Source organism: Stegodyphus dumicola, chromosome 10 (genome assembly GCF_044657685.1).
Source record: "Stegodyphus dumicola isolate Sdum_Otavi_A_Nest chromosome 10, ASM4465768v1".
In the NCBI taxonomy this organism is placed as follows: Eukaryota; Metazoa; Arthropoda; class Arachnida; order Araneae; family Eresidae; genus Stegodyphus; species Stegodyphus dumicola.
In genome coordinates, this window is record NC_140777.1 from 20,687,065 (window position 1) to 20,714,747 (window position 27,683).

Consider the following 27,683-nt stretch of genomic DNA (forward strand, 5'->3'; position numbering starts at 1 on the left):
ATTGCTGATTTGATTAAAACCTTTTCCTCTCGAGATAATTACACCATTGAAATTTTTATTTCCGATATAGAAGACATTTTTAATCTCTATCAGATAACGCATCCTGTTCACCAAGTAATTTTTGTTAAAAAATGTCTTACAGGTCCAACTTTGACTTTAATAAAACCAATTCATGAAATTACTAACTAGCAACAATTAAACCACAATTTATTAGATGTATTTTCAGATAAGATCAATAGCCCTTCAATTACATCAAATAATGGAATCTCGTCGTATGAAATCATTTGAAACCTTACGAGAATATTTTTTAGCTATGAAAGATCTCACGCATAAAGGTTCTATGGATGATTCTTCTTTGATCAAGTATGTTATAAACTGTACTCCTGATTCTTCAAACAACAAAAGAATTCTGTACAGTTATAAATTCATTCTTGAATTTAAAGAAAAACTCTTTAAAAATTCAAAACATTTGAAGCAAAATACTCAAAAGAAATTTCCTAATTCCTTCCCGAATGTTAAAATTGATAATAAACACACCTCAAATATGCAACCAGTATGTTATTCCTGTGGTTTTAAAAGGACATAACAGTGCCAATTGTCCAAAGAAATCTAATGGTAAATTTTGCTATGGCTACAAAAATTATGGTTATGTTCATACCAACTGTCCCAAACGTTCTGGTAGTTCTACCATGGAATCTGCTCCTCAATGTTCTATATGTGATAGTACTGTAAATGCAATTTCTCGTCAAACTTTGTCTAAACATCCTATGCACGTTGACATTCAACTTAAAGGAACCCCATTAATTGCTCTTTATGACACTCGATCACAAGCACACAATTATTAAATTATTAATGAGCACACATACTGCAAGACTGATTCTCCACCATTCCATCCTTCCAGAATTAAATTTTTAGGAATTGGCCGAGACACAGTTCAAAGCACTGGATTCTTTCAGGACTACATTCAATTTCAAAACACTATTTTACCTGCTAAAATCCATGTAGTAAAAGTATTAAGCTTCATCAATACTCTTCAGTTAATTTTCATCAAAATCAAATGCCTTTAGTTTATGCAATGAAAGTTCATCAAATATGCATAGAGACATCATCAAAGAATAGCATTTGCTTAAAGAGCATTACTTCGTTTATTCTTTGCTTCATCATCAGTATTATTTTATCAAAAAGCAGATAAGAACACTGTTTTGCTGAAATAATTCAAACAGTGTACTTACAGGTTTTATGCATTACAGCAATGGCAAGCCTTCATGGCATTTGATGAGAAACATCAAAATGTTTGTTTATTCGAAATGACAGGCATCTAGAGGAATTTAGTAAAGAATGTCACAGAGTTTAAAGAAATTGAAAAGAGTTCAAGGGGCCAAGCCCCATGTAAGAAGGGGTTAAGCTTAATAATGAAGAAGGTAGTGGCATTTTACAGCTTTTTAATAATGAAATAATAAAAATGAGGATGATATTGTTACAAAATGTACAGGCACTGTAAGATGACTTCTCTGCAAAGCAGTTTCAGGGTTGCCATAAAATGGGCAAGAGTAGGCAGGGTTGCCACATTTGGCGAGAAATCACTCATTTGGCGACCTGGTCCGCAGTCTCTCATCGAGAGTGTGTGTGCCTTGTCTGGAGTGCGAGTTAGTCAGTATCGAGCTGGTGTCTCGTCTAGCGAGTCAATCCCTGAGGAGTCGATCGAGTTGACAGCCGGGCAGCAAGTGGGTCGTCGAGTTCACCGAAGGAGTCTGTTAGTGTATCGCGGTTAGTGCATCATCGAGAGAGCGTGTTGAGCTCCAGGAACGACTGAACTGAAGAGTCAGGAGCTGTGCTCTGAGTGTCGTCGAGTGCATCGCGAGTTGGAGCGTGGAGAGTCTCGAGAGTATGTGGAGTTCTGAGAATGACTAAGCAGAGCAGCGAACCCTGTCCGAACGAGAAGGAAGAAAATAACGTAACAAATGGTGTCATAAAAATAAAAAAATGCAACAATATGTACAGAATTAAAGGAAGTAAGATGAAAATGAGATGAAACGTTCAGTCCATCATAAAAACAGAATAACGTCTTGTCATCAAAGAAACAATCAGTCCTTCGGCTTCGTATCATCGATGCTCCCTTGAGCCACACCATTGACTGTGTCATCTCAATTTCCTCACTCAGCTTGTAGAAGTATCTAGCTGCTGATGCGGTTGCAAGTTAGCTTGTGGAAGAGGGTGGATGACCACACACACACATGTATATATTATATCTGCTAGCTTTTATGAATGCTTTGTAATTTTTATGATTTGTGATTTTGCCCCCCCCCCCTTTTTTGAAAATGCCAGAAATTGTGCCCTTAAGCAGTTGTAGCCCTTAAGCAAATGTGTAGGTTAAGCTCATGTTGCCTAACCTACACATTTGGTAACAAACTGCTATGGCTGACATTCAAGTTACAGTTTGACTTTGTCATCATTATTACATAAAAAATAAGTTCTGCCTTTTTTTTGAGTTTTATAAGTTGTATGTGACTTATTAGTGACTAAATTTAGTGAGTTTATGAACATTTTGGTGATTTTAGGACCAATTTGTGTACAAAAACTTTGGTGCCATGATTTGAAAATGTCAATGAAAATTTAGCAAATTAAAGCAAATATTATTACAGTATCATTGAAATTATGCTTTTTAGAAAAATAACTGTAAAGTAAATGCTTTTACTTTTTAAATCATAGTTTAAAATGCATTTACTTTCATTGTTGAAATGTTTGAATATATTCTGAAATTTGAACAAGGTAATTTAATCTTTTAAAATACATTTTAGCAGAAGCAAAAAAGTTATTGTAGATATGTTAAAGTTAATTCCATAAAGTTCCAATTTGATAACTGTTTTTCCCCAAATAGTTGATACAAAATAATCAGCTGTGTGCCAGTTTTTTTCGTAAAATTCACAGGCCTGTTATTTGAGGGTCATTTTTTTTTGACAGAGTTAACAGTAATTAATTATGTGTACAAATCTTGTGATTAGCGAACAGTAATATTTAAAGTTCGTTTTAGCAAAACTGTTTTGTTAAACATATAATCCAAATATCTACGTTTTTCCAAAACATAATGTCTGATAAAATGGAATTTTTTACTAAAATATTTTACTTTGAGTATAATGGATATTAAAATGGTGCTACTTTTTAAACCTGAATTTTTAATTAATCTCATTGAAAGTTATTGTTTTATTTGTAGAAAATTTTAATTTAATATATGCATAAAATTAATTTATAAGTCAACCTAAAAATTATTTTTCTAATTTTTTAATGTCTGGTATTTTGAAGAAGACCATTTATGTGTATTTAAATAATTCTTTTCATTATTTACCAAAACATATGTATTTGTTTTGTGAAATATTAAATGCATTTGTTGAGATTTTAAAATGTAAACATGTAACAGTAATTCATCTATCTAGTGGTTTGTTGAATGGAATTACTATACTAAGCCAAGGTGGTGAACATACTGTTAGTGTCTATACAGTTGGAATTATTGTCATTTTCATTGGATTCTTATGGGCTATTGATGCTATGGTCTCATTTTATATGCTTGTAAAGGTAAGTTTTTACCCTTTTATCTTATTTTTCACAACATTTGTAGTTCTCCTTTTGTATGGTAAAAAGGGAATATTTGTGTAAACTTGGTTGGATTTAAAAGTTCAGGGACTGTGTATATAGGAGAATGGACTTGGTGCCCCAGACTGTTTGTGATTTCATAACTGAATTTCAGCATAATCATTTTTTTCTTCACTTAGAGTTTTATCAAGTCGTGTACTTTTTGTATTTGATTTTGGTATTCTAAATCTGGTGTTGTTTTTTCTGGCAGTGTATGAAGAATGACAATTAGCAGCATTTAAGAAATTCAGTTCTGTGTGTAAATAGAGAAAACATCTACTATGTTAAATTTTAAAACAGGTTCACGTAATAAAAATTTCTAAAAAGTTTTCAAATATGTTTCACATTTTCTGGTAGTTGTAAAGAAAAATTAAAACAGATAACTGGCTGATCAAAAACATGTAATGATGCAATTTTGCTGCGTGTGTGTGGAATGTATAAGCAAGAAACCAGAGCATGAATGTCTTTGTGAAAATCCCCCACTCCCCTCAATAGAACTCCTGTTCTCACATACACTTATCTTATATCAAGAATCTTTTACTTCCTAAGCTGGTATTTGGACTTAAGGATAGTCAGTTTGCTGAAAATTTGAAATGTGCAGTGTTGATTAAGCTAAGGAAACTCAAAGGAAAAATTTAAAAAATGCTTTAAAAGTACAAAGTTCTGCTACAGTAGAAAGTACAAAGTTACTGTATGAAGTACTGGTTGAAATGTATGTTGCTGAAGGGTATTTTGAAGACAGATATGTTTCAGCAGTCTTGAGAATTTTGGTACTTATTACATCCAGTGTCTGAAATTTTAAATACTGTGTATAAATTTAATCACTGGTATCAACATTTATCTTTAGGTGCACAAAAGTACCAATTTCACAGAAATTGTTGTATATAATTGAGTGAATTTTTTTAGGTAACTATACAGTATCATCCACAGTATCAGAATGCTTAGCTAAAACTTTAAAATGAAGTACAAAGGTATGTGACACCAATCTTTGTTATGAAAAGGAAAATAAAAGTACATGAAAATGAAATTTTAAGAAAGTAAAAGTGTTAAAAGCAAAGGTAGACTTAGGGCATTAATCAGGAATGTTATCCTCCATATCTTATATAGACATATCACAATGCTTGGTTTTAGTAATTTGCACCTTGCTTTTAGTAATTTGATAAATTATTGATGGGGGCAAGTTCCACGTCACAATGCTTGCTTTTAGTAATTTGCACCTTGCTTTTAGTAATTTGATAAATTATTGATGGGGGCAAGTTTCACGTTACAATGCTTGCTTTTAGTAATTTGCACCTTGCTTTTAGTAATTTGATAAATTATTGATGGGGGCAAGTTCCACATCACAATGCTTGCTTTTAGTAATTTGCACCTTGCTTTTAGTAATTTGATAAATTATTGATGGGGGCAAGTTCCACATCACAATGCTTGCTTTTAGTAATTTGCACCTTGCTTTTAGTAATTTGATAAATTATTGATGGGGGCAAGTTCCACATCACAATGCTTGCTTTTAGTAATTTGCTCCTTGCTTGTAATAATTTGATAAATTATTGATGGGGGCAAGTTCCACATCACATTAATGCTTAGAAGACAGGTGACCCCCTCCCAAAAAAAAGGGCAGAGCTGGTGAGTCTCAAAAAGACGGCTGTGGCCAAAATTTCGGCCAGAGACATTCTTCCTCCCCCCACCATTTAGGGTGTGAAGAAAGTCATTGTGCGATAACCTCCCCCTACCACTTGTCCGATGACCGTCGTGCCTCACAACTGTGGGGTTCCGTAAATTCCCTTTCATTTTCCCTCAACAGTGCAATGTTAGCTCGAGGCTAAAACTTTCAGTTGTGTTTTGCATCATTAAGTTGCCATTTTCGTTTGATTATTACACTTTTGAAGAAGAATAGATGCCAGAGTAACAACTACATGTTCTTCAGAAATTGCTAATGATTTTATAAATCTAACAAGTAAATTCATTAAAGTTCAGCAAGTTCTTGTCTCAGTGTATGTACAGGGGGTCTATAATTAAAGAACAGTATTTTAAAACTGCCTACAAGCAAAACCAGTGATCAGAAAACTGTGAAATTTTGTGGTGGACTTAATGAAGGAACTTCTACTTTCTTTATCTGGAAAAGCATAAGCATATCTTACCTAATGTGCATCTTACTTGAAAATACAATCCAACTAAAATTCATTATAAATGTTTTATTTAATTATTTATTTTTGTTGAGGAAGTATTACTTAATTGGTAAGTTAAATTGAACTATATTCTTAAATTGATGAAATAAAAATGTTAAAATGTGTTTTAGATACACCGAATGTACAGAGGAACCACTGCCAGTTTTGCAAAAGCCCAAGAAGAACTTGCATCTGGTGTAATGCGTAATCCACATGTCCAGAATGCTGCTGCTACTGCTGCTACTCAAGCAGCTCAACAAACTTTTAATTCGGCTGCTTCTGGTTTACGTTACTAATCACGTAGGTTGAGTAACTGTGTTTTACTGCATATTGTGATCATAAATATGATTTTTGTAGTGTGTGAAAGTAATTTGCTGAAAGCAGGAAATTTAGCTAAAATTTTATTTTGCTTTCCCAGAGGGGAATTTCTATAATTGGAAGATATTTGAATCTTAGTTGATAAGATATTTATTGTATTAAGTTATTGTTTAAATACTTTCATTTTATGTTAGTTGAAGAATAAAATTAAGAATATTGAATAAGTTGAAGAATAATTTTAAGAATTTAAGGTTTATTTGCATATTTATCAAAAATAATCTGCTTACCAGTTCACACTACATTCCCTCCCCCCCCATGCCTATTTGCAGCTAAAATGTTTTATCTATACTAGTGTGCAAAACTTAAGCAGCTTTTCTGATTTTTGCGTTAATTCTGCAAAAAATCAACTAGGGGAGATGAAATTCATGCTGGAGAAGCACAATGTAGTTTTTAATAGTGGAGAAAGATTAGTAGTAAAAAAATAAATTGTACTTGTACAATATGGAATAAATATTTATTGACAGAATTGCATTGGTACAAAAAACTGTATGGTCAAGAGGAAGAACAATAAACCAAAGGGTCTTAGAAAATGATATGACCCTGCAATTGTTGTATTATGCACCATCTGTCAATACTCAACACCATATTATCTAACAGTTCTTGGGTTAAAAGTTCCCATTCTTCAAGGAGCATTTATTTCAATTGTCTGATATTCTCTAGATAGTAAGATCATGCCACCAGGCATATCCCTGAAGTATCTCACCCATTGTTCAGTGGGATTTAAATCAGGATAGCACACTGGCCAATCTGTTTTGTAAATATTTTTGCTTCCAGGAGCTCTTGAACAGCATGAGTTCTGTGTGGTTGTGCATTGTCATCCAAAAATTAAAGTCAGAACCAATGACAGATTGGAAAAGATGCTCTTACGAAAGGATATCTTCATTCATTCCTCCGTTTCCCATAGAGTGTACCTCTATCGAAAATGTGAACCTATAGTCCGTCCATTCATCACAGTGCCTCTTCATAAAAACACTTGAAGGCTGCTGTAACAATCTTGGTAAAAGTATAGTTTAGGGTACACCTTGGCAAAACTTGGTGATTTTTGGCGGTACATAGATACCGATTTTGTGCAATTCTTTGACTCGTTGTTTTGGCTTGCGAAGCAAAAATCGCCGCTACACAAAGCCAAAATATAAAGACAAACAATTGCATAAACTTGGTATCCATGTACACATCGACTTATTTTCACTTAAAAAAAAATCCCAGAATTGCACAAAAATGGCATTGCGCACTCTTTTAACTTTATCCATGTACACGTCAACCTATTTTCACTTACAAAAAAAAAAAAAAAAAAAAAAAATCTTAGAATTGCACAAACTTGCATTGGGCACTCCTTTTACTTTGTCCGTGTACACATTGATATATTTTCACTTACAAAGCCAAAGGAGGACCAAATTCTACAATATAGGCAAACAAAAATACATAATAAAATACATTTTAAACCAAACAATAAAATAACGTAAAAAAGGAAAAACATGTTATACATTTAAGCACTACCAAAAGCAAATGTTAACTTCCATGATTTTTGAATTCACTTCGTACACCCAGATCCACATAAAAATCAAAATATTAATCATACTCAAATGACTTTTTTCAAACCAGGTACTCTTTCTGATCGAACGCTTCACACAGTGACCATCTGAACCTTTCTTTCTACAAAACCATTCAAATCCATCTAAACAGTTTTTACGTTCGACTATACGCATATCCTTCCTAGGACACTTATAATGGCTACTAAGTAAACCTTCATATACACACCAGTCAATTAAAGCTCTTTTCCCCTTTCGCTCCAAATCGTACAGAAACTTCAAATTAATCTTACTACACTTGGCCATTCTACCGTCTAAAGAATCAAACCAACACACACCACAAAAGCGCTTACAACACATCCCATGATTCAAAATTTCCCAGAATCATGCACCCGATTATGTCACAATAGGGTTTCCATAACACTGAACTACTCAGGCTACCATAAATGAAACAAAACTTGATAATACAAGGGGTACCTTAAAGTCTACTCTACCCACGATCTTATATCCCGATGTTAATGGAATGAAGGCATGCCCCACCTTTCTCTGTATGAACTGGCACCGAGAATCCTTTGCAACTGTTATCGTTCTTTACCGATAACAGTAACAGTCACTCAGTGACTGTTACTGTTATCGGTAAAGAACAGTCAACTATGGGTAAAGAACAGTCTGTTATCGGTAACTGTTATCGGTAAACTGTTATCGGTAAAGAGCAACAACTCTTTACCAATAACAGTAATAGTCACTTCAGTGACTGTTACTGTTATCGGTAAAGAGGACATGACTCTACTAATGAACTGTTCAGTCTTTATGTTCTGTACGGCACTATAAACATTGTTGCTGATAGGCTGCTGTCAATGATGTGCAGCATTCAGATTAGTGGGGGAGTAAGCCAATTTTATGAAATTGTCTGGCCACAGTAATCTAGGACACCTGCTGTTCGTTTCTGTGCACAGCTGCCGAGCTGTCTGGTTTTTCTTGCAAAGCAATATATCAATCATCAGACACCACTGTTTTAATTGTCTGACTACCACCAACTTTTCACTGTATCTGTCATTTGGAAGGCTTTCCAAACTCATGAAAAACACATGACCAATTTCAAACTCTTGGGTAACAGACATCAAACTGTGCCCCACCAAGCATGCCACTCATTTTAAAAGGTGTAAAAGCATCCTGATGTTTTCATGTATCCGTATTGCACTTACAGTCTCACTTTCACTCACAGAATAATGCCTGGAAATGCACCTTCCTTTTGTCCATTTTAAGTTGCCTGGAACTGCTTGTGCTGACTCTTCATGCTTTGTGTGCCTCTCCTCTGACACATACATACTGTGTCCTTACATATCCTCTGACATTATGAGGGTGATATTTACACATGCATCACTTTTCTTTTGAGTTGACTTTTCATTGTACTGATTGCAAAAAGCCCTTTTCAACAAATTTATGGTTGTATATTGAAAAATGAATTTGTTGCTGAAGTTTTGCACAGTAGTAGTTGTGTTTTATAACCTTTATCAGTAGCCACAGTAATAAAACTGTTAAACATTTAGCTGGACAAGATAGCCAAAAATTTGTTAGCCATGAGGAATTCTGGCCCTCTAAAAAACTGAAGCCTTGAAGAGAGAAGGCTTAATGAATTTTTGCAATGTTTATTTCATGGGAGATAGATTATATAAAAAAAGGCATTTACTTGATAATGTGCTAAATGCTAGGTTTTATAACATGAAATTATGTATATATACATACAGATGGAGGATAAAATAATGCAAACACCTGTGAAAAAGTATGACTTATTTCACACCTGCAGTACAGCCGCGGCACGTGCAACAGAAGTCTGCCACCTAGTGAGCGTGAAGAGGAAGGTATCAGTCTCTCAACAGCAGTCACCTGCGTTGCATGCTTTGATCGAACTGTCTGTGAGAAACTGAAATGTCCTCTCAACAGCAGTCACCTGCATTGCATGCTTTGATCGAACTGTCTGTGAGAAACTGAAATGTCAGACCTGTCAGAGTTCCAAAGATAATTGAATCGCGCTTAAGTGGAGCATCGGTTACGGAAATAGCAAAAAATAGGTGGGCAAGGAGTATGGCATCAGCCATTTTGACAGTGTACACAAAAGAGGGTAAGACAACGTCTTCAAAGCACAACAGTGTCCGAAAGTCAAAGCTAGCTGATAGGGATAGACGGGTCTTGAAGCGCATAGTAGCCCGAAAGCACAAGCAATCGTTATCCGAGATAACATCCTAAATGAACAGTCATCTCCAAGACTCTGTTTCAACAAAAACTGTCAAAAGGGAACTTTATGCTGTGAACATTTATGGCAGAGTGGCAATTCGTAGACCCTTGATGACAGCAAATAATGCTTTTAAGTGATGCCATTTGTGCAGTGATCACAAAGGCTGACCCCCCACAGCAGTGGCAAAAGGTAATGTGGTCAGATGAATAATCATTCACCCTGTTTCAGACGATCGGATGCGTTTATGTCTGGAGAATGCCCAAAGAAGCGTTTCAGCCTAACTGCCTCTTGCCGACTGTGAAGCACGGGGGTGGCTCCATTATGGTATGGAGTGCGATAGCTTGGCTCAGTCTTGGGCCACTTATTATTCTGCATGGGAAGATCACATCCAATCACCATCTAAGCATTCTAGGGTCCTTTTGTCCAGACTGTATTCCCTGGGGAGCAACCACTTTTTCAAGACGACAACACCCCTATCCACACTGCTAAGTGTATTCAAGAATGGTTCGAATAGCAATATAATGCAATTGAACATCTCGTTTGGCCCCCTCATTTTCTGGACTTAATACTATTGAACATTTATGGGCATATTTGGAGTCCAAACTTCGTTCCCGATTTCCACCTCCATCCGGACTTTCGGAATTAGAGACCACTCTGTAGGAGGTATGGCTTAATATTCCTTTAAATATTGTCCATGACCTTTATGCATCTATCCTACGTCACATTCAATCTGTACTTTAGTCAAAGGGTGATCCAACCCCCTATTAATAAAGATTTTATATTATTTCACAAGTGTTCGTATTATTTTGTCCTCCATCTGTTACTGTGTGTGAGAGAGGATGAGGCAAGTAAACATAGTTGCATTTTAATTATACTCAGTCTCTGAAATTTTTGTGAGAATGGAAAAACAAGCATATGAAATGCAGAATTAAATATTTATTAAAGAAAATCATTAAACTACAGTGATCTCAAATGGGATATTTTAAAATATATATATTGTGATGAAACAATACAGTGCATATAGTTACTTAAATACTCTAGTTATTTATTGCTGTCCATTGTATAAAATGTTTGGAAACATTCTTTCGCTGAATTCAAGAACAGTATATGTCGAATGTCTTTTTTGTCAGAGTTTTTGCACAATAATTATGGTAACTTATTATTTTTTAAATTTATATGTTGCCAAGTTATTGAAAAGAAATTTAATTACTTTTGTGAGATTTTTCAGCTGTAATATTTTTCATGTTGAATATTAATAGCCGTGAGCAATCTTGAAAGGTTTAAAAATTTCTGTTATGTAAAAATATTTAATCCTCTTTATGCATATGTATAGGATGTTCAGAAAAGCTGTCCACAGGTTTTATTTCTGTAAATTTTGATTGCGATATATATGTAGGATCAAATTTACGGAAATAAAACCTGTGGACAGCTTTTCTGATATACAGCATTTTTCAAAATTCCGGGAATACTTTAAAAAATTTATTTTAGCTAAATGAGTAGCTTTGCAAAGAAACGAAGTACATAATTTACTCGATTTTACAAATTTTCTGGATTACAATACTTCCTTTATTTCATATGAGGAAGTAAAAGTTAGGATTGGCTTCGTGTAGTTATGCTTTGTGGAAGTTTGATTTGTAATATTGAATTACTCCAAAAAAATACCAAAAATTGTTTTACAAATATGATAATGACAATTTAGGAAAGCTTTTCTCTTTATATTCTCATTTTAAACTTAAAAAGGCAGGGTAATTATATATATTTTATATTTTTTGTAGGATAATGAAAATATTTGGTGATATAGAAGTTGCTGCTGCTGTGCTAATTATACCATTACATCTTGTTACAAACAGCTTTGGCTCTCTAATTTATGTATGATATGTAGCTTGGCATGTGATTTTGTACTCCTTCATTTGCATGACATCAATTGTTAGTGAAGGTCACTATTGTTAGCCATAGCTGCTTGGCCATTGTAAAATAATTGTGTGTTTTGTATGTATATTAAATATAATTTAGAAATGAATATAGTTTTCCTCATGTATATTGTGTTATTCTGAAATAAGATACATGTACATAATGAATAGTTTGTGTATGAGATTTATTGTTTGGGTCGAAGTAATTCTAGTGATTTAATATTATATTGTAACTTAATTACTGCATCTAAATTAGCAGAATATTTTTACATATTTTGTTATGGAACTTTAAGAAGAAATTTGAAGCTTTGAGCGAATTAGATGAATTAAAAAAATCAGGAAATAATTTTTTAATTGTATGTGCAAAATATATTTTAAATAACAATCTAAAAACATTGTGTATCTCTTAATTGAAGATGGTAATGATATTTATGTTATTTTAATGGTTCTGTAACATATTCCTAAAACTCTACATTTCACCTCTTAACTAGATGCTAGTTTCAATTAAAAATATATTAATGAAAGGGTTGAAAATGAGCTTTATAATGATCTCAGGAATTTTTCCTGTATGATTATAACATTTCAACGTAACATTTCGTGCAATTACTCATTTTCATAAAATTATGGCTCTATTTACATTTATGTTTTGTTTCTATTTGGTCCAAATTGATGTATTTAAAAGATGTAAATATACATAAATTGCTGCAGTTAACTAATAAAGACTTATTCTTGATGATGTTATCATTGATCACATTTATGTATTATGATTCTTACGTAGTTCTACTCATCAATGTTTTCTCCATAGAAATTGTTTTTATTTATAAATCTGCATTTACAGAATCTATAAATTATAATTGACATTATAAATTGAAATCGGAAACATCTTCCACGAAGCCTTAGACAGTTTCTCAGTAAAATAAATGAATAAATGAAAACAAGGGTTTATAAAATTAAGATATACATAAATTAATGGAGTATTTTAATTGCGATTGACTCAGCTTACTTTTTTCTTTTCTCATAGTATATGAAAAGTACATTTTACTGAATTTACTCGCATGGATTAAAAATTCAAATGCCTCTGACATCACATACTGCTGAACACATATTATTCTTAATCAGAAACTTGTACAGAATGATTTTTTGAAATTACAGAAACCAAACCATTCTTTTAGAGACTAAGAACTGTTCCTTAGTCTAGAGTTCAGTATTAAAGGTACTGGAACAAATATCTGTGAAGATTATTGATTTTGAAAAGCAGCTAGTAGGAAGGAAGGACAGAAGAAAATACCTGATGTGAAGAGCTTTTATAAGGGCAAAGAAAAAATGGTTATTCTTTCAGACATTAGTATGGGTTTTCATTCCGATTATGATTGCAGTAAAGGTTAATTTTATAACTGTGAAATAAATTGCATTCCATTTGTAAATATTAATAATAATTGTATTGCAAACAACTGTTATAAATTTTAATTGCATTCCTTTAAAATTTGTCTTTAAATAGGGTTTTTTTCCGGGGGGGGTGAAAAGTTGCATGCAGTCAATGCTATTTTAACATTTTGTCTTTGGTTATCTCTGTAGGAATGAATTGCAATATAACTTCGTGGTATTGCTTTAATTATTTAATAATATTTGGTTGTAACGAAAGTTTTCCACCAAAAGCAATCTTAATAAAGTTAGGGGGAAAAAGCATGAAAGCAGTACCTCTAGTGCAGGTAGTAATCATCATCCAAATCTGTGAATTTCTGCCAAGTTTTCATAATTTTTCAAAGCCTTTGGCTCAGAAACTTGGTGGCAGCAAGTCTAGAAACAGGTCAACCTCATTTCAGACATTATGTGCAGAATGGAAGATAGCACTAGCAAGATGTAGCTCCAGGTGTCACAATGCAGTGTTCTAAAGCAAGTTTCTTTTTCAAATGCCAAAAATCATTTGACAAAATATGATTAAACATGATAGTGTGAACTGTTTGCACAGACTATATTTGTGATGTCAGGAAACTTTCATTAAAACCTGATATTGAAAATATCTATTCATATTCTTTATTTCAGTTTTGTAATGTTCAAACTGGGACTTATCAAATTCTTTCAAATTATTACTGTTACATACCTGCCAACTTTTACGAATTTTTCATAATTTTTACGAAAATGCGTTTGTTTTTACGATTTTACGATCGTAATCCATTTTTTTACGATTTTTTTCCTTTTTCAAGTGTTTTTAGTTATTTTTGTCGAAATTTTAGAATTTTTCGACAATTCAGCGATTTTCGCCAATTGCATCGTGTTTTACCGCCAACTACCAACTTTTTCGAATCCAGTAACCTGCGGTTTCTCCCAACTCGCCGCTTAACCAGCCAATCCAATGCGCTGAACTTGTTTCTCCCACTCTTTTCTTTGTGGGCACCAGATTATTTTTTTCAAAAAAACAGTCTTCTATTAGCCGGGAGGAAAGGATTTTCTATCTTCTTTCTTCGGATTTGAACAAAGCATATTGTAGTTTTGTGTTAAGTACCATTAAGATTTTTGAAAGTGTAAATACCTTTCTACAATCAGCTTCGCCAAAATCTCCCCTGTTTATCCAAATTCTTAATGATCTTCTGAAAGAACTTCATACTAAGTTTGTAAAACTGTCCGTTGTGAAAAACAGTGTGTTGATTCGTGTTGCCTATAATAGTTTGGCAAATCAAAAGGATGACAATGATCTTATAATTGGAAATCAAACCAGGGAACTTGTAAATTCTTTGAAAGATCATGAGAAAAAATAATTTTTTCAATGTGTTAGTACTTTTCCTCAGCCTGTGATTACATTGTAAGGAAGTTTCCTTTGCAAAATGAAGTTCTTTTAAATGCTGAAGTGGCAAATTTGAAACAAATTGAAAATTCATCTTTTCAAAAGATTCGTTTTTTTATTGATAAATTTCCATTTTTGTTCACAATTAAAGAAAATGAATGCCATAATGATGCTTTAGATGAACTACAGAACCCATTTTCTGCTGCACAGTTTGAAGACTTTGCCAGTTCTGGAGAAGATAGACTTGATGTCCTTGTTGGTACCTTAAAAAGAATAAAAAGAGCTGATGGAACACCAAAATATGATAGACTAGCAAGAGTTTTATGTGCCACACAGTAATGCTGAGTGTGAGAGAGTCTTCAGTGTTGTGAAGAAAAACAAAACTATGTTTCGTTCTTCAATTTCACCAAAAACTCTAGAAAACATTTTAATTGCTAAATGTTATGAGGAAACTAATTGTTATGACAGGAAATTTTCCAAAGAATTTTTGGCTAAAGCCAAAAAATGCACTCTAAATTCATTGCAATAATTTTTTTGTGTAACATTAAGTTCTTGTTTTATGTTTCCTAATAAATTTTTTAGTTACTACTTAATTGAGATTTACTAATGTAAGTACAATTTTCTTTTTTCTATTTGTATAAATTTTTATTATTATTTTTTTTAATATCAAAGCATGATATTAATTCTTTGTGTTCTTCTGAATTTTGGAGAAATCTTCTGAATTTGGGGGAGAAATCTTCTGAATTTTTATCTTTAGAGGTTGGCAGGTATGCTGTTATAGTCTTTGACTGAGTGCTATGCATTACTAATGCCATTTTTGCTATTCCTAAATTTCTCTTGCAAGGATTACTGAATGCAGCATACTCAGTATATTTTTATCATTTCTACATCTGTCAATAGCTACTTATATGCAATGCTCAATATCCTGTTTATAGGTGTAGCTGAGGATCTACTTTATTTCCTCAAAAATGTGTGTACTGACATTGCTCATTTTATGATTCCATTTCTGTTTGTAATAAATTGAGGTAACTGTTATTTAAATACTTGAGATGAAGTACCTTCAAAAATTTTATAAAACTTAAAAGCAAAAAATTACCACTGTGTACTAACTTTCATATAATTGCAGTTTGACAAATCTTTGAAAGCATCTAATTACATTTTTAAGTATTTTAAGTATTATAAGTTGCATTAGGACAGTATTTTGAAGTACATAAATTTTATGCATGCACAGATATGTAAATTTGTTATGCTTATAAATCAGCCAATTTAAAAAATCATTTTTGAAAGTAATATAATTTGTGATGAATCTTGCTTTCTTTTCATTCAGTTTAGGAATTCTATAAAGGATATAATTCAATTTAATTATTCTTTTATGTAACAAATAATGAAATGTATCAATATGCTTTGATCTTGAAATATTATCATAGCTTTTTTGTTAAGTGAATTGCACCCTGATTAGCTGAATTTAAATTGCAACACAAAGGCTTAAAGTATTCAGTATAAGAAGACATTCTAATTAAACAGGTTTATCTAATGTTAAAGAGCAGTAATACAAGCATATTCTGCTTCATGAGGTCACATGACAAGGAAGTTGTTTAGTACAATATTACATATCCTGAAACACGTTTTCTTGTATCACCAGCTCAATTTAAACCTGAAAATGCTCTCAGACCTTTTTTCTTTTTTTTTTTTTTCTGCGCAGCAGTACCAAGTCTACTGTTTCTTTAAAATATCACAAATTTGTTTTGGCTTTCTATGTTAACAGTCTTGGCTTGTCTGAATAGTAATATACAGCAAAAGAAATAGCTGGACAGCTTCCTTGTGAAACCAGTCAGTTCATTATGCAGCAAATTGTAAGCAATTTCATCAGTTGTGTTTTTTTGTCTGTTACTACTACTTTGTGTGTTAAATCTTAGTAAAATTTTAAGTACAAGTATATTTTAGGGTACCCCTTGGCTATTTTTGGCGGTACATGGATACCGAGTTTGTGCAATTCTTTGACTTATTATTTTGGCTTGCATAATGGCAATTTTAGGCGCAAAAATCGCCACTACACAAAGACAAAATTGCACAAACTCTGTATTCATGTACACATCGACTTATTTTCACTTAAAAAAAAAATCCCCGAATTGCACAAAAATAGAATTGTGCACTCCCTTGAATTTAGCCATGTACACGTCGACCTATTTTCACTTTAAAAAAATCCAAGAATTGCACAAACTTGCATTGCACACTCCCTTCACTTTGTCCATATACGCATCGATATATTTTCACCTAAAAAGTCAAAAGAGCCCCCAATTCTACAATACAGGCAAACAAAAAATACATAATCTCAATTAAAGTATATTTTAAACCAAACAATAAAACAACATAAGAAAGGAAAAACATGCTATACATTTAAGCACTACAAAAAGCAAATATCCACTTACCCTATTTAGATATTCCTTCATCTTTAGTCTGTGGCACACAAAATTCCTTAGCAGCATCCTAAAACTTCCTAAAATTATCTGAACTTGAATCCGTATATCGGCGTCACCACATCTGAACCTTCCTTCCTACAAACCCATTCAAATCCATCTAAACGGTTTTTACATTCGACTAGACACACATCCTTCCTACATACAGGACACTTATAATGGCTACTGAGTAAACATTCATTTACACGCCAGTCAATTAACGCTCTTTTCCCCTTTTGTTCCAAATCGTGCCAATTCCAAATGTTGCCAATGACAGGCGTAATCTTGTGCTCCTAGCCACGAGGAATTTCATGGGCTTGGGCTGACTACATCAGACAAGTGAGCATAAGCAACAATATAGTAACAAGAGGACCTGGCAAAGCACATAATATGTTGTTTTATTGTACTGTTTAATTGTGACCTGCAGATCTTTACATTGACGAGATGTTGGCTGTTATCCTAGCTTTGACTTCAAAAGACTTCAGTATTTATATCTAGCAAATTTAGCTCGTCCAGTACTTGTATTATAGTTTCATTTAATCCGTGAGTGGGTGACTACATAGGTAAGATGATAAAGAAACTCTGTGTTGAAAATTGCCTCAACATAAACAAAAAGAATAGACATTTTTGTTATTAACATTGGCAACAGAGTGCAGTTTAAAAAAAAGAAGCATTTGACATCAGCTGTAATTCTCTTAGTATAGTCTGTGATTTGATCTAGATATGCTGTGCTTTTGTAGCTATGTTTGTTTTTGTGTTCACTGTAAGAATTGTAAAAATAAAAGCGTCTTCTACAAAAATTAGTCATCAAGTACTTTTTGATGATTAAACCTATTAAGCTACTCCCAGAATTTCGATCCTTTGGGAAGAAAAACCTTTTTTCTAAATTTTGAATTTTAGAATGTTAAACTTTAGAAATTTTTGAATTTTTCATGAAAAATTTAATTAGAATTTTTCTACACCCTGCACATATAGACCATTGTCTAATAAATAATACAGTATTAACAGTAAGTTATTTACCATACATTGTAAATATCAAGTTTGAAATGATCAATTATGAAATTGGGTGCGTAATTTCAGTTAATTCATCGCATATTGTCGATAATAAATAATTTACATATCCTCTTGAGCTACAGTTATGCATATGAGGTGCTAAAAATTCCTCAAATTCTGCTCGAAACTCCAGTGTGTCAATGCAGTTACCGCACAATCCAGTTGATAATCCGAAACTGGCGATGGAATTAACGAGAATTCGGGAAATTTTCCGAGGCGCCGTTTTTATTACCTGATATCGACGGCTTAAAAAAAAAGTAAAATATTAATCCTAACTGCAGAATTCTCACAGGGGAAATAAAAAGATAAACTCATAAGAAGGAAAAGATTTAATGACACTGATAAAAAAACCGAAAGATAAACTGATGGTAACCATAATTAAACTTGACATCTTTACTCCATCGTCACTAATTCATAACTGTTGGATTTAATTTACTCCATTGCATAAAAGTATAGGGAATTTTCATGTCCTACCAGATGGATGATTTCGTAAAAATGTTAAAAAGCAGCGCCTTTGTGCAAGTCGCCGAATGTTCGCCGAGATTAAGTCACATGGGCGTCTTAGTAGCCTTAACGAGGTTGCTTTCTTCATGATGCTGAACTTCATAAAATTACTGGGCACATTTAGAGCCTTTATGCGAAAGCATTCTTCTATCTCGGTTGGCGACGCCGGTTAGACCAGTCCTATCAGTATCTGATTCGGAATATTCATTATGGTCACGAAATGCAAGTAAATGTTACTCTGGAAATAGTTTACTAATAATCAGTTTATAAACACCTTTCTCGAATAATTTCTCCCTCCAAATAAGGAATTTCAGTGTTTGCATCAATTAACTGCTTGCAGAATTTCTTGTTGCGAATGTTATGGAATTCTTGTATTCCATAGGATGTTTACCTAATTGGACTCTTCTTATTTTAAAATTTTTCCGATCTCCATAGCCTTAAAAAAAAAAAAAAAAAAAAAAAAAACTGTTTTACCTGCATAACAATGAATGTATTTCTTTTCAGCCGCCCAGATTGGAAAGTGGTTACTAATTCCGATTGCCGTACCGAAGGGTCCGGATTTGAATGCCGGAGTAGGCATGGATGTAAATTGTCCTTACCTTCATGGGACGTAATAGTGGCTGCCTATAAGATGCGTCCATAATAAAATGATCACCGCTTTGGGCCTTAGTAGAGGCCAAAGCCTAAAATGGTTATTGCATACCATATATAATAATAATAACAAACACTTTCTTTTCAATATTTTTAACCTTTACTTTTGTACGATAAAATGTATTTTTTGAAACTACCTTTTAATTTTCCAAACTTTTGTAACAGTTACATTCGATGTATTTGCTAAAATTATGTTCGAAAGCAGATTGTTTTTAATAATAAAATTTTCACAGTGTAAGTAAAATGTATTTATCACATAGGTGTATCACAATTTTGGAGATTTTTATATACGCTTACCTAGATTTTCTTCATATTCTTCTCCTTCACTGATGTATGTTGATTTCTTGCTGTTTCAGGCACCAGATCCTCTAACTTCTAATCTTTCATTTTGTTATTGGTCTTTATTTTTAAAACCGGAAGATCAATGAACATGCATGTTTGGCATTGTAACGTATACATAGCTTACGTGCTATACTCTGGAACAATATGTAGTATTGAATCCAATTTATTATGTTATTTATTAGTGCTATTTAAAAAATAATATAAACATTTTATGTTATTAAAAATGTATTAAAAATATTTGTAGAAAGTATTTGTAGTTATCATTTTCAATTACCTTTAAAACATTCAATAATTGTATTTGGTACTACCTAAAATACTGAAGATGATATCTTATCAGATAATGGCGTATTCAACAGATAGCGCTGAAAATTTTGATACATTGATTTTATAATAAAGCGGTATTTTTTTAATTCTTTGCTTGAAGTATTGGTATATTATTATTTAGGTGCCTTTATCAATTTTCAAAGTAACATTAATATTACGTAACTGCATAATAATGTTAATAGTTGTAAACATATACACACATAAACACATTTAAATAATAACACATGTAAAAAATAACACACACATGTAAATAATTAGAAACTTAATAATGTTTCCATAATTTTATATTCTACATCTACTTTATATCTTCAAAGGATGATGTTTGGTATTATTACAACAACTGCATCTTGTAAGTATGTCGTGCAATGATTAGCTGCTGAATATCAGCTGGATATGAAAAGTTCTTTAGAGTCCAACTGTGTTTTGTTACGCTCCTTTGTTGCTGCGTGGGCGTCTGCTGCAAGATGGTCCTTTGCAGCTCCGTTCGTGTACTTCCAACCTGTCTGGGAAGAAGGTACGAGAACAACGAGGGCAAGGTACAAGCTGCTGTAAATGACTTTCCCATGCGGTGTCTCCAAGTTCAATTAAACTAGCTACATCATCATCTGCAAGAACAAAAACGAAGTTTAACTCTTGCTCCAAATATTACTGATTTTATCTTTGTTATAACAAATTTCATGAATTTGTGTTTTGCATCCCTAATACAAAAGAATCTTTTACACATTTATGGGACATGCATGATACAAAATGAGGAATATTAAAATTTTTATAACTGTGTAGACGAGAACTTTAAATGTCCAGAAGTGGAAAGCTTCATTAATTCAGATTTACAACTCTGAAAATCATACTTAGTTTTGGGATCTGTTTAATGTATCAATGTTGTTTTACTTAATTTTGGTGCTTTTGAAATTCATTGTAGCGTAGTACTATTTAAACGTACAGTTCTTATTTTGTTTACTGTTAAATTTATACTGAAGAATGTGTTTAATTGTATCCTTTCAATGACAGAAATGATGATCCAAGTGTTTAAATATTGCTGTAATTGGCTTTCTGCTTATGAACATGATAATACTCAAAGTATTTATTTTCAGCCTGAAAAAATGCTTGGTGTCTTCATGTTCTTAAATATCAAACAGTTTACACTACTAGGACCAGCATTAGAAAGTATCATCATGTTTCAACATTTCGATTGAAAATTCATGGAAAATGAAGAATCCTTTAGATCTCCCGTCTCCTTCAGGTACGATGTTAAAGAAAAAAGGAATTTTTTTCCTTGTATAAAAACATGAAAATATATAAAATCATGAAAAATTGTATTTCAAATCTAAAAGCAGCCACCCTCAAATAGGGAAGTTACTCCCGTTCCAAACGTATCTGAGTTTATTAAACGGCGATTTCAATATTACAAATTACGGTATCAACTTTGAACTTATTTAGTAAGATAGTAACTAACACTTAATGTCATAATTAATGCCTAAATTATTAATTAGAAATTAAAGCTAAAATTAAGCTATTTGCAAAATTTCGAACTTAATTTTTTTATAAATTACATAGCTGATGAAGTTTCAAACTTTTGCAAAAACTGCTTTATCTGTATTTATTTTAGTATTGTTCGTAAACAATCTTTCAATTGTATTTTCAAGTTGGTAGTTTTTCTGATCTCCACCTTTCAATTCGAGAGTTCTTAGAGTTTGCAGTGCTTTTCTCGATTCAGCTGAGTTGATGTTACAGAATGTAAAATAATTAATATCATTATTTAAACTTAGCTATTAAGTTGTGCAATGGCAAAGGAGGTTCTTGAATTCATATGCTGATAGAATGTAGTGCTATAACATGGCTATACTTTCTTGGTGTTTATTGTTAGCAGGGCTGATTTTAAGCTACAATTAGCTGAATAAATAGTTGTTAATTTTTAATTTTATCTTAATCATTCATCTGAAGAAATTGTAGTTCATTTGAGTGATTTAAAATGCGTCCGTAACTTTTTGTTTTGCTGTTATTATTTACATTTTACTGGCGTTTACTTCTGATTCGAAATAATGTTTCAAATAGCAAAAGCATTTAAGAAAAAGGGCTTGTCGTATGCCGGTGAAGAAATTGGTCTGACATCAAAATATCACAACAACGGGACTGAAAGAAATTATTTTGCAGAGTAAAGTGTTTGGAAGATCTACAGTTCGTTACAGATTTTTTGGCAACGACTGTTAATGAGCGAGGAAAACAAACAGAATATGAAGAATAGGGATCGAAATGCACAAAATTTATCAGTGGCCTGGCTCGAACCTTCCCCCCCCAAAAAAAAAAAAAAAACTCATAACCAACGAATCTAAAAATGAATGGCAGAACTGGTGGGACAATGTCGAACAAGGGAGAAGGACCTATCAACCGTTTCCAAACGCAGGCACTGCACCCAGTTCAGTAATAAGAAAAATAACGTGGTTCATATCGGGGGGGGCTTTCCCACGTACGCTTATGCAAGGAACTTAGTTACAATCTGTACGTATATGGAGAAAGAGGCAGTCCCGAACACTATTATTTAAATGCTTTCTCACAGCTGAATATCATCTAAAACTTCCGAACTCAAAGAGAAATAAGTCCTTGTATAAGTTATGCTTTCAAGAACAAACATCTCAGATAGGAAATAATAAACATATAATCTTTATGTCCGAAAGAAGCAGTAAGCTATGCAACACAGCAACGCCTGGCGGAGTCACTTGTGGGCCTCTGAAAAGTGGTTATCTGGATAATTAGTGAGGCTAGACAATACTCACATTGCCTATGGTTAAACAATGAGTGTCTACTACAATTTACCATATCCATATAATAATTTTATTTCGACAGGTTTCAGATTTGGGTCTTACAGATTTATAAGCGCCATCAAATGTTTCACTTATTAAGTTATCTGATCTTCCACAGCTATAAAATGTCACCGTAAATAAAAGAAGAAACAAATGCTATTATGAAAACTTTTTGTAACCCGTTGATATACAGGCAAGTTAAAGCAAATTTTGGAATTATATCGTCTTCTAGCTGTATTATTGATAATGAATTAACCGATTAACGCCTCAAAATGCCATTGATATTACAATCAGTTTTACATTTGCTAAAAATTTAGAGAAAAATTAGGAGCATTTCTCGGATTACTTCTTAAAGAGTAGACGTTTTCTGAAGCAGTTCAATCGGTAGCTGAAGCTGTAAATTATCGTAACACGCTATCTACCAATAAGTATTTGGGCACCCATGCAAATGCCCATATCTGCTGACCTGATATACCTTGCCACCGTTAAAATGTCGCGTAGGAAACAACATTGGCATTAGTCACGTGCAAGATGCCACGAAGTGCAGAGTTGTCTGGTTTCGAGAAAGGTGTAGTCGTCGGGTGTCACAAAAATGGCCGATCCTGATAGCTGAATTATACAAATTGGACAGTAGCTTATATGATTCAGAAGTGGGAAGTAAATGGTGATTGTCAGACTATTCTTTGAGTCGGCAGACCCACGAAACTGGGACATAGGGACCGACGAATGCTTTCCAGAGAAATTCGTAAGAATCGCACCCTGCCGATGGCCTACATACCCCAGAAGTTTTAACAGGCGATTGGGAGTGTTGTTTCGATGAATGACATCCGTATGAAAGCACTTGCTGCCGCGTATAAGCCTTTGATCACGAAGTCCAATAGCGCTGCTCGGCTAATGTAGTGCAAAGCACGTCTACAGTGAACCGTAATTTCAGTGGAAATGAGTTTTCTGGAGCAAGGAATCAAGATTCGCTCTCTACCGCTCGGATGACAGGGTCTGGGTCTAGCGTCTGCTTAGAAAACGCCTCCTGCCAAAATGCATTGTGCCCACAGTAAAGTTCGGCGGAAATGGAATTATGATCTGCAGGTATTTTTTCTGTTATGGACTGAAACCTTGGTCCAAAATAATAGTAAACTCACTGTCGAAGCCGAACTCAGTGCGAGGTCCATCACAGATTAGTATGACGACAATGAGGTTAACCGAATGTACTGACCTGCCCAGAGCCCAGACCTAAATCCTAAATCGAGAACCTTTGGGACCAACTGGATTGCCGTATTAAGGGGTGTAACAACTGTCCAGTACCAATAAAGAAACTTACATGTCTTCTCCAAGCAAAGCGGAAGAAAATACCGTCATGCAAGGACTTGTGGAAAGCATGCCCCGAAGGATTGAGGGCGTAATTGCTACTCATAGAGACTCTATCAACTAAATGGAATATGAATAAATTTTGTTTTTCTTTTGTATCATAGTAGGTGTCCAAATACTTATTCGTAGATAGTGTATTTAGGAGTTTAAACTAATTTGGGCTCGCATAACCTCAGTACTGTGAACGGAAAATTAAGATGGAAAAAGTATTTTTGAATTTTCCTTGAGGACCTTTTACTGCATTTTAAACATCGAGAATCAGATAAATTCAGCTTTGCCCTTACATACATGCTATACAATTTTCCATTTTCGAAACTTTGAACGTAACTGCAAAAAATATTGTCTCTTTCTTATTTTAAAACTGGTTTACTATCCATATAATGTGAATAAAACATCTAGCTTCCTATCGCTTTGTTTTTCCAACAATGGTATTTTAAGCAAGGTTTGCGTGTCCAGTCCTAATTCATCATCCAACTAGATGAATGATCAATATTGAAGATGCTACAACGACAAGCTGCATATTTATATTTACCCTGAAATTTTCGGCTTATTTTCTGCAGCGACCTTTGGTAACTTAAAGAATGCATCCTGCTGTTAGAATTCACATGCTTTGGTAAATGATTGCGTTGCAATCGTTCTGCTTGACATCGTTGCTCTGAGCTGACGTGAGCTGAATCTAGGACAGTATACTAGACAGAATTAAATGTCTGTCAAGGCAACATAATGGAGACAGAATTTGACTTAAATGAGTGTATAATGATCACGACCAAAGGTTAATTATTGATTGTCATATAATATAGTTGTGTAAAAAAGACCTCAATTATTTAAGATTTTAACTTTTAATTGATTGTTTAGTAAAAAGACAAGATGAGACCTTGTTCACCTTTTACGGAATAGAAAAAATACGTACATTTTGTAGTATAAATAATAAATGAATAAATGTTTACAGAAGAAAAATAAATAATAAGGTTTAAATAAATAATATTTACAAAGGAAAACAACCACTTGAATTTTTTATATTTTTTTTATTCTCTTAAGATGCAAGTTTAAATTATATCACATAAAGAGAATAGAAGACACGGAGTAGAAAAACAGTTATGTCCATTGACAGAAATTTTGAGAAAGATGAGCTTTTAGTTTTTGTAACTTCAATGATAGAGATAATATTGTTACAAAATCATGCAAAAATTTCGTAATAAACTTTCAACCTTTATTTAATGAAATCTTTAATATAAACAAACCCCTTCCTCCTAAGGGATTCTGTAATATAAACATAAAATAGAACAAAAACGGATTTTCAGTTTTTTTTTTTTTTTTTTTTTCCTAGTTGACAAAAATTTTTTTTTCCCAAATTTCTTCTATTAATTCTGGGAACACAAGTCTTCTTCGCTTTCATAATTGGCTCTTCCTCAAATGAAGTTCTTTTCTCGTCATTATATTTTTCAGGCCATGAATCAATTTTGTTTTTCTCAGCAAGTTTTTCCGAATTTTTTTAGCAAGCATATCAATCTCTGCTTTTAAATGTATCACAAAGTCTACAAGTGCCCTTCATTGGGTGACCGAATTCCATGTTGAATTTAGAATTAAAAATATCACTGAATTTATCATACGACTTGATATTGTTCGTTTTGTAATGTAATGATGAAAATAATGTCGTGTAATTTTGTGATGTTTAACTTTTCCGGTAGGTATATTTTCTTACTGTTTTTTAAGGAATAATGAGACTTTCTTCCTTAGGTGAAGCAGCTGATAAACTGGATTATTTTAGAATTACTAGTTTCTTTAGAAATTACATGGTTTTGGTATGTTTTCCTTCGCGGTCTACCGGTGCTTTTCCGTTAACGACCAAAGCTTCTCTCACATTTTTTTAATCCGATTTTTTGTAATGTCGTGGAATCGCATCATTACATTGCCCGTCTTGGAAATAAGAGGAAGATGGACTGTATGAAGATTCCTCATTTCCCAAACGAGAACTTCGGCACATCACAGGCAAAAGCGTTATAAGGCTGGCTGAATAATAATTTGGGTATTAAAAATCCAAAGTTCTTGAAAAGCTTTGAAAATTTTATTTTTTGTCATCACAAATCAAAGAAAAACATTGAAGAAGTTTACATTTAGAATCAGGTCCTAATTCCCGTGTTGATTACTCTTAAACTTACATAACATCGCGGATTCTACCTATTTTTTTCCTCTTCTTCGTAGAAAATTTGACCACTGAATCGGATTTTGAACTGAAATCTTCACTTTCCATGTTCACAAGCACTCTGGAACACATGACGAACAAAAGGTCGTTGTTACAAGAGCCAAGAGTGAATATAAAAACGCCTGATAAAGGAAGTTGGATATAAATGCTTCTTCCCTCTTTTGGCACGTGGACAAAAATTGCTTTTCCAATACGCAAAAATCTTTCCTCGATTACAGTTATGGAAACATGAATACTTTTTATCCTAAAGTGGATCGTAATATAGAAGATATACCTATTGCTCTCTAAATGGCATTATTACTTCAGGTTTCACAAAAATTGATATTTCTCCCTGGGTCTTCAATAATGATGGAGAAATAGAACTTTTCCTTTTGAGATACCAAATTATACCCCCCTAAATTATTTAGTCTAAACATAGCCTATAACAAATAAATATACATGAAATACGTGTTTTAAAATATATGGTACTTGGATATTTGGAGCAATTTTGTGAAATTTCAAGAATATGCACAAATTGTGTATTTTGTGTGTGTTCAGGAACGTGCACGAACTCAGTTAATACACACACACACACACACACACACACACAAAAAAAAAAAAAAAAAAAAAAAAAAAAATCTGAAATGTTTCAGATTTTAAATTACGTCCAAAGGGGCGTTTTTTAACATTTTGTGTGTTACCTTTCTTTATTAAATATCATGTTCCTCGCATTTAAACCATAAGATCCAGTGCAACAGCAATATCGCAAAATAGTTTTAAAACGAGCATATCTTTAGAATTTCCGATACAGAGACTCACGTGCTGGAGATAAAAATGTTTTTTTCTGCACAACGTTGCCATTGCTCGCTTTGAAATCCTTGAGTTTGTTAATCAAAAATTCGTCAAAGTTTTAAAAAATAGGAAATCGATCATAAAACAAATTTCAAATTTCAAATTTGGTCTTCCACATGCTCATATTCGTTGGAGGATTACGTTATTCAAAATTCGATGACTCTATGTACCGTTGTTTTAACACAATACGAGAAATATACATACATTTATGCAGATTTTTCATTATTTAATTTCTTCAAATATAATGCAGGACTCTAACATTTTGTGGCAACAGTTTGAAAAGTGAACCGACATTTATGAGTCCGACGCAAAATGCCGAAACGAAACTAATAGTCCTTCGGGATTCAAATCCCTTTGGACTAATAATTTAATATGTTCGTTATAGTGTAGGTTTTTTGTGGCAACAGTGATGTTTTTATATATTACTTTTGAGCGTGATAACGCATGGAATGTTATTCGTTTTGTAATGTTTAGAATGCTAAATAAATAAGTTCGTTGTTAATTAAAAAGGTTCTCTCTGCTAAATATA

At 33.1% G+C, this 27,683-nt stretch overlaps 2 protein-coding genes across 5 annotated transcripts in view; one reads left to right on the forward strand and one right to left on the reverse strand.

The window, feature by feature from the left end:
- Positions 1-12,578, forward strand: part of LOC118189135 (secretory carrier-associated membrane protein 1-like) — a 58,698-nt gene extending 46,120 nt beyond the window's left edge. For all 4 annotated transcript variants that reach the window (XM_035359679.2, XM_035359678.2, XM_035359680.2 and 1 more), the window contains 3 exons: positions 3,432-3,570; positions 5,924-6,092; positions 11,711-12,578. In XM_035359679.2, coding sequence (XP_035215570.1) covers positions 3,432-3,570; positions 5,924-6,088 — 304 coding nt within the window. In that variant the 3' untranslated portion in view covers positions 6,089-6,092; positions 11,711-12,578. The remainder of the gene's footprint in view (positions 1-3,431; positions 3,571-5,923; positions 6,093-11,710) is intronic.
- Positions 12,579-20,223: 7,645 nt separating this feature from the next.
- LOC118189138 (uncharacterized) overlaps positions 20,224-27,683 on the reverse strand; it is a 154,053-nt gene continuing 146,593 nt past the window's right edge. The window contains exon 5 of the mRNA XM_085825093.1: positions 20,224-20,562. Coding sequence (XP_085681219.1) covers positions 20,384-20,562 — 179 coding nt within the window. The 3' untranslated portion in view covers positions 20,224-20,383. The remainder of the gene's footprint in view (positions 20,563-27,683) is intronic.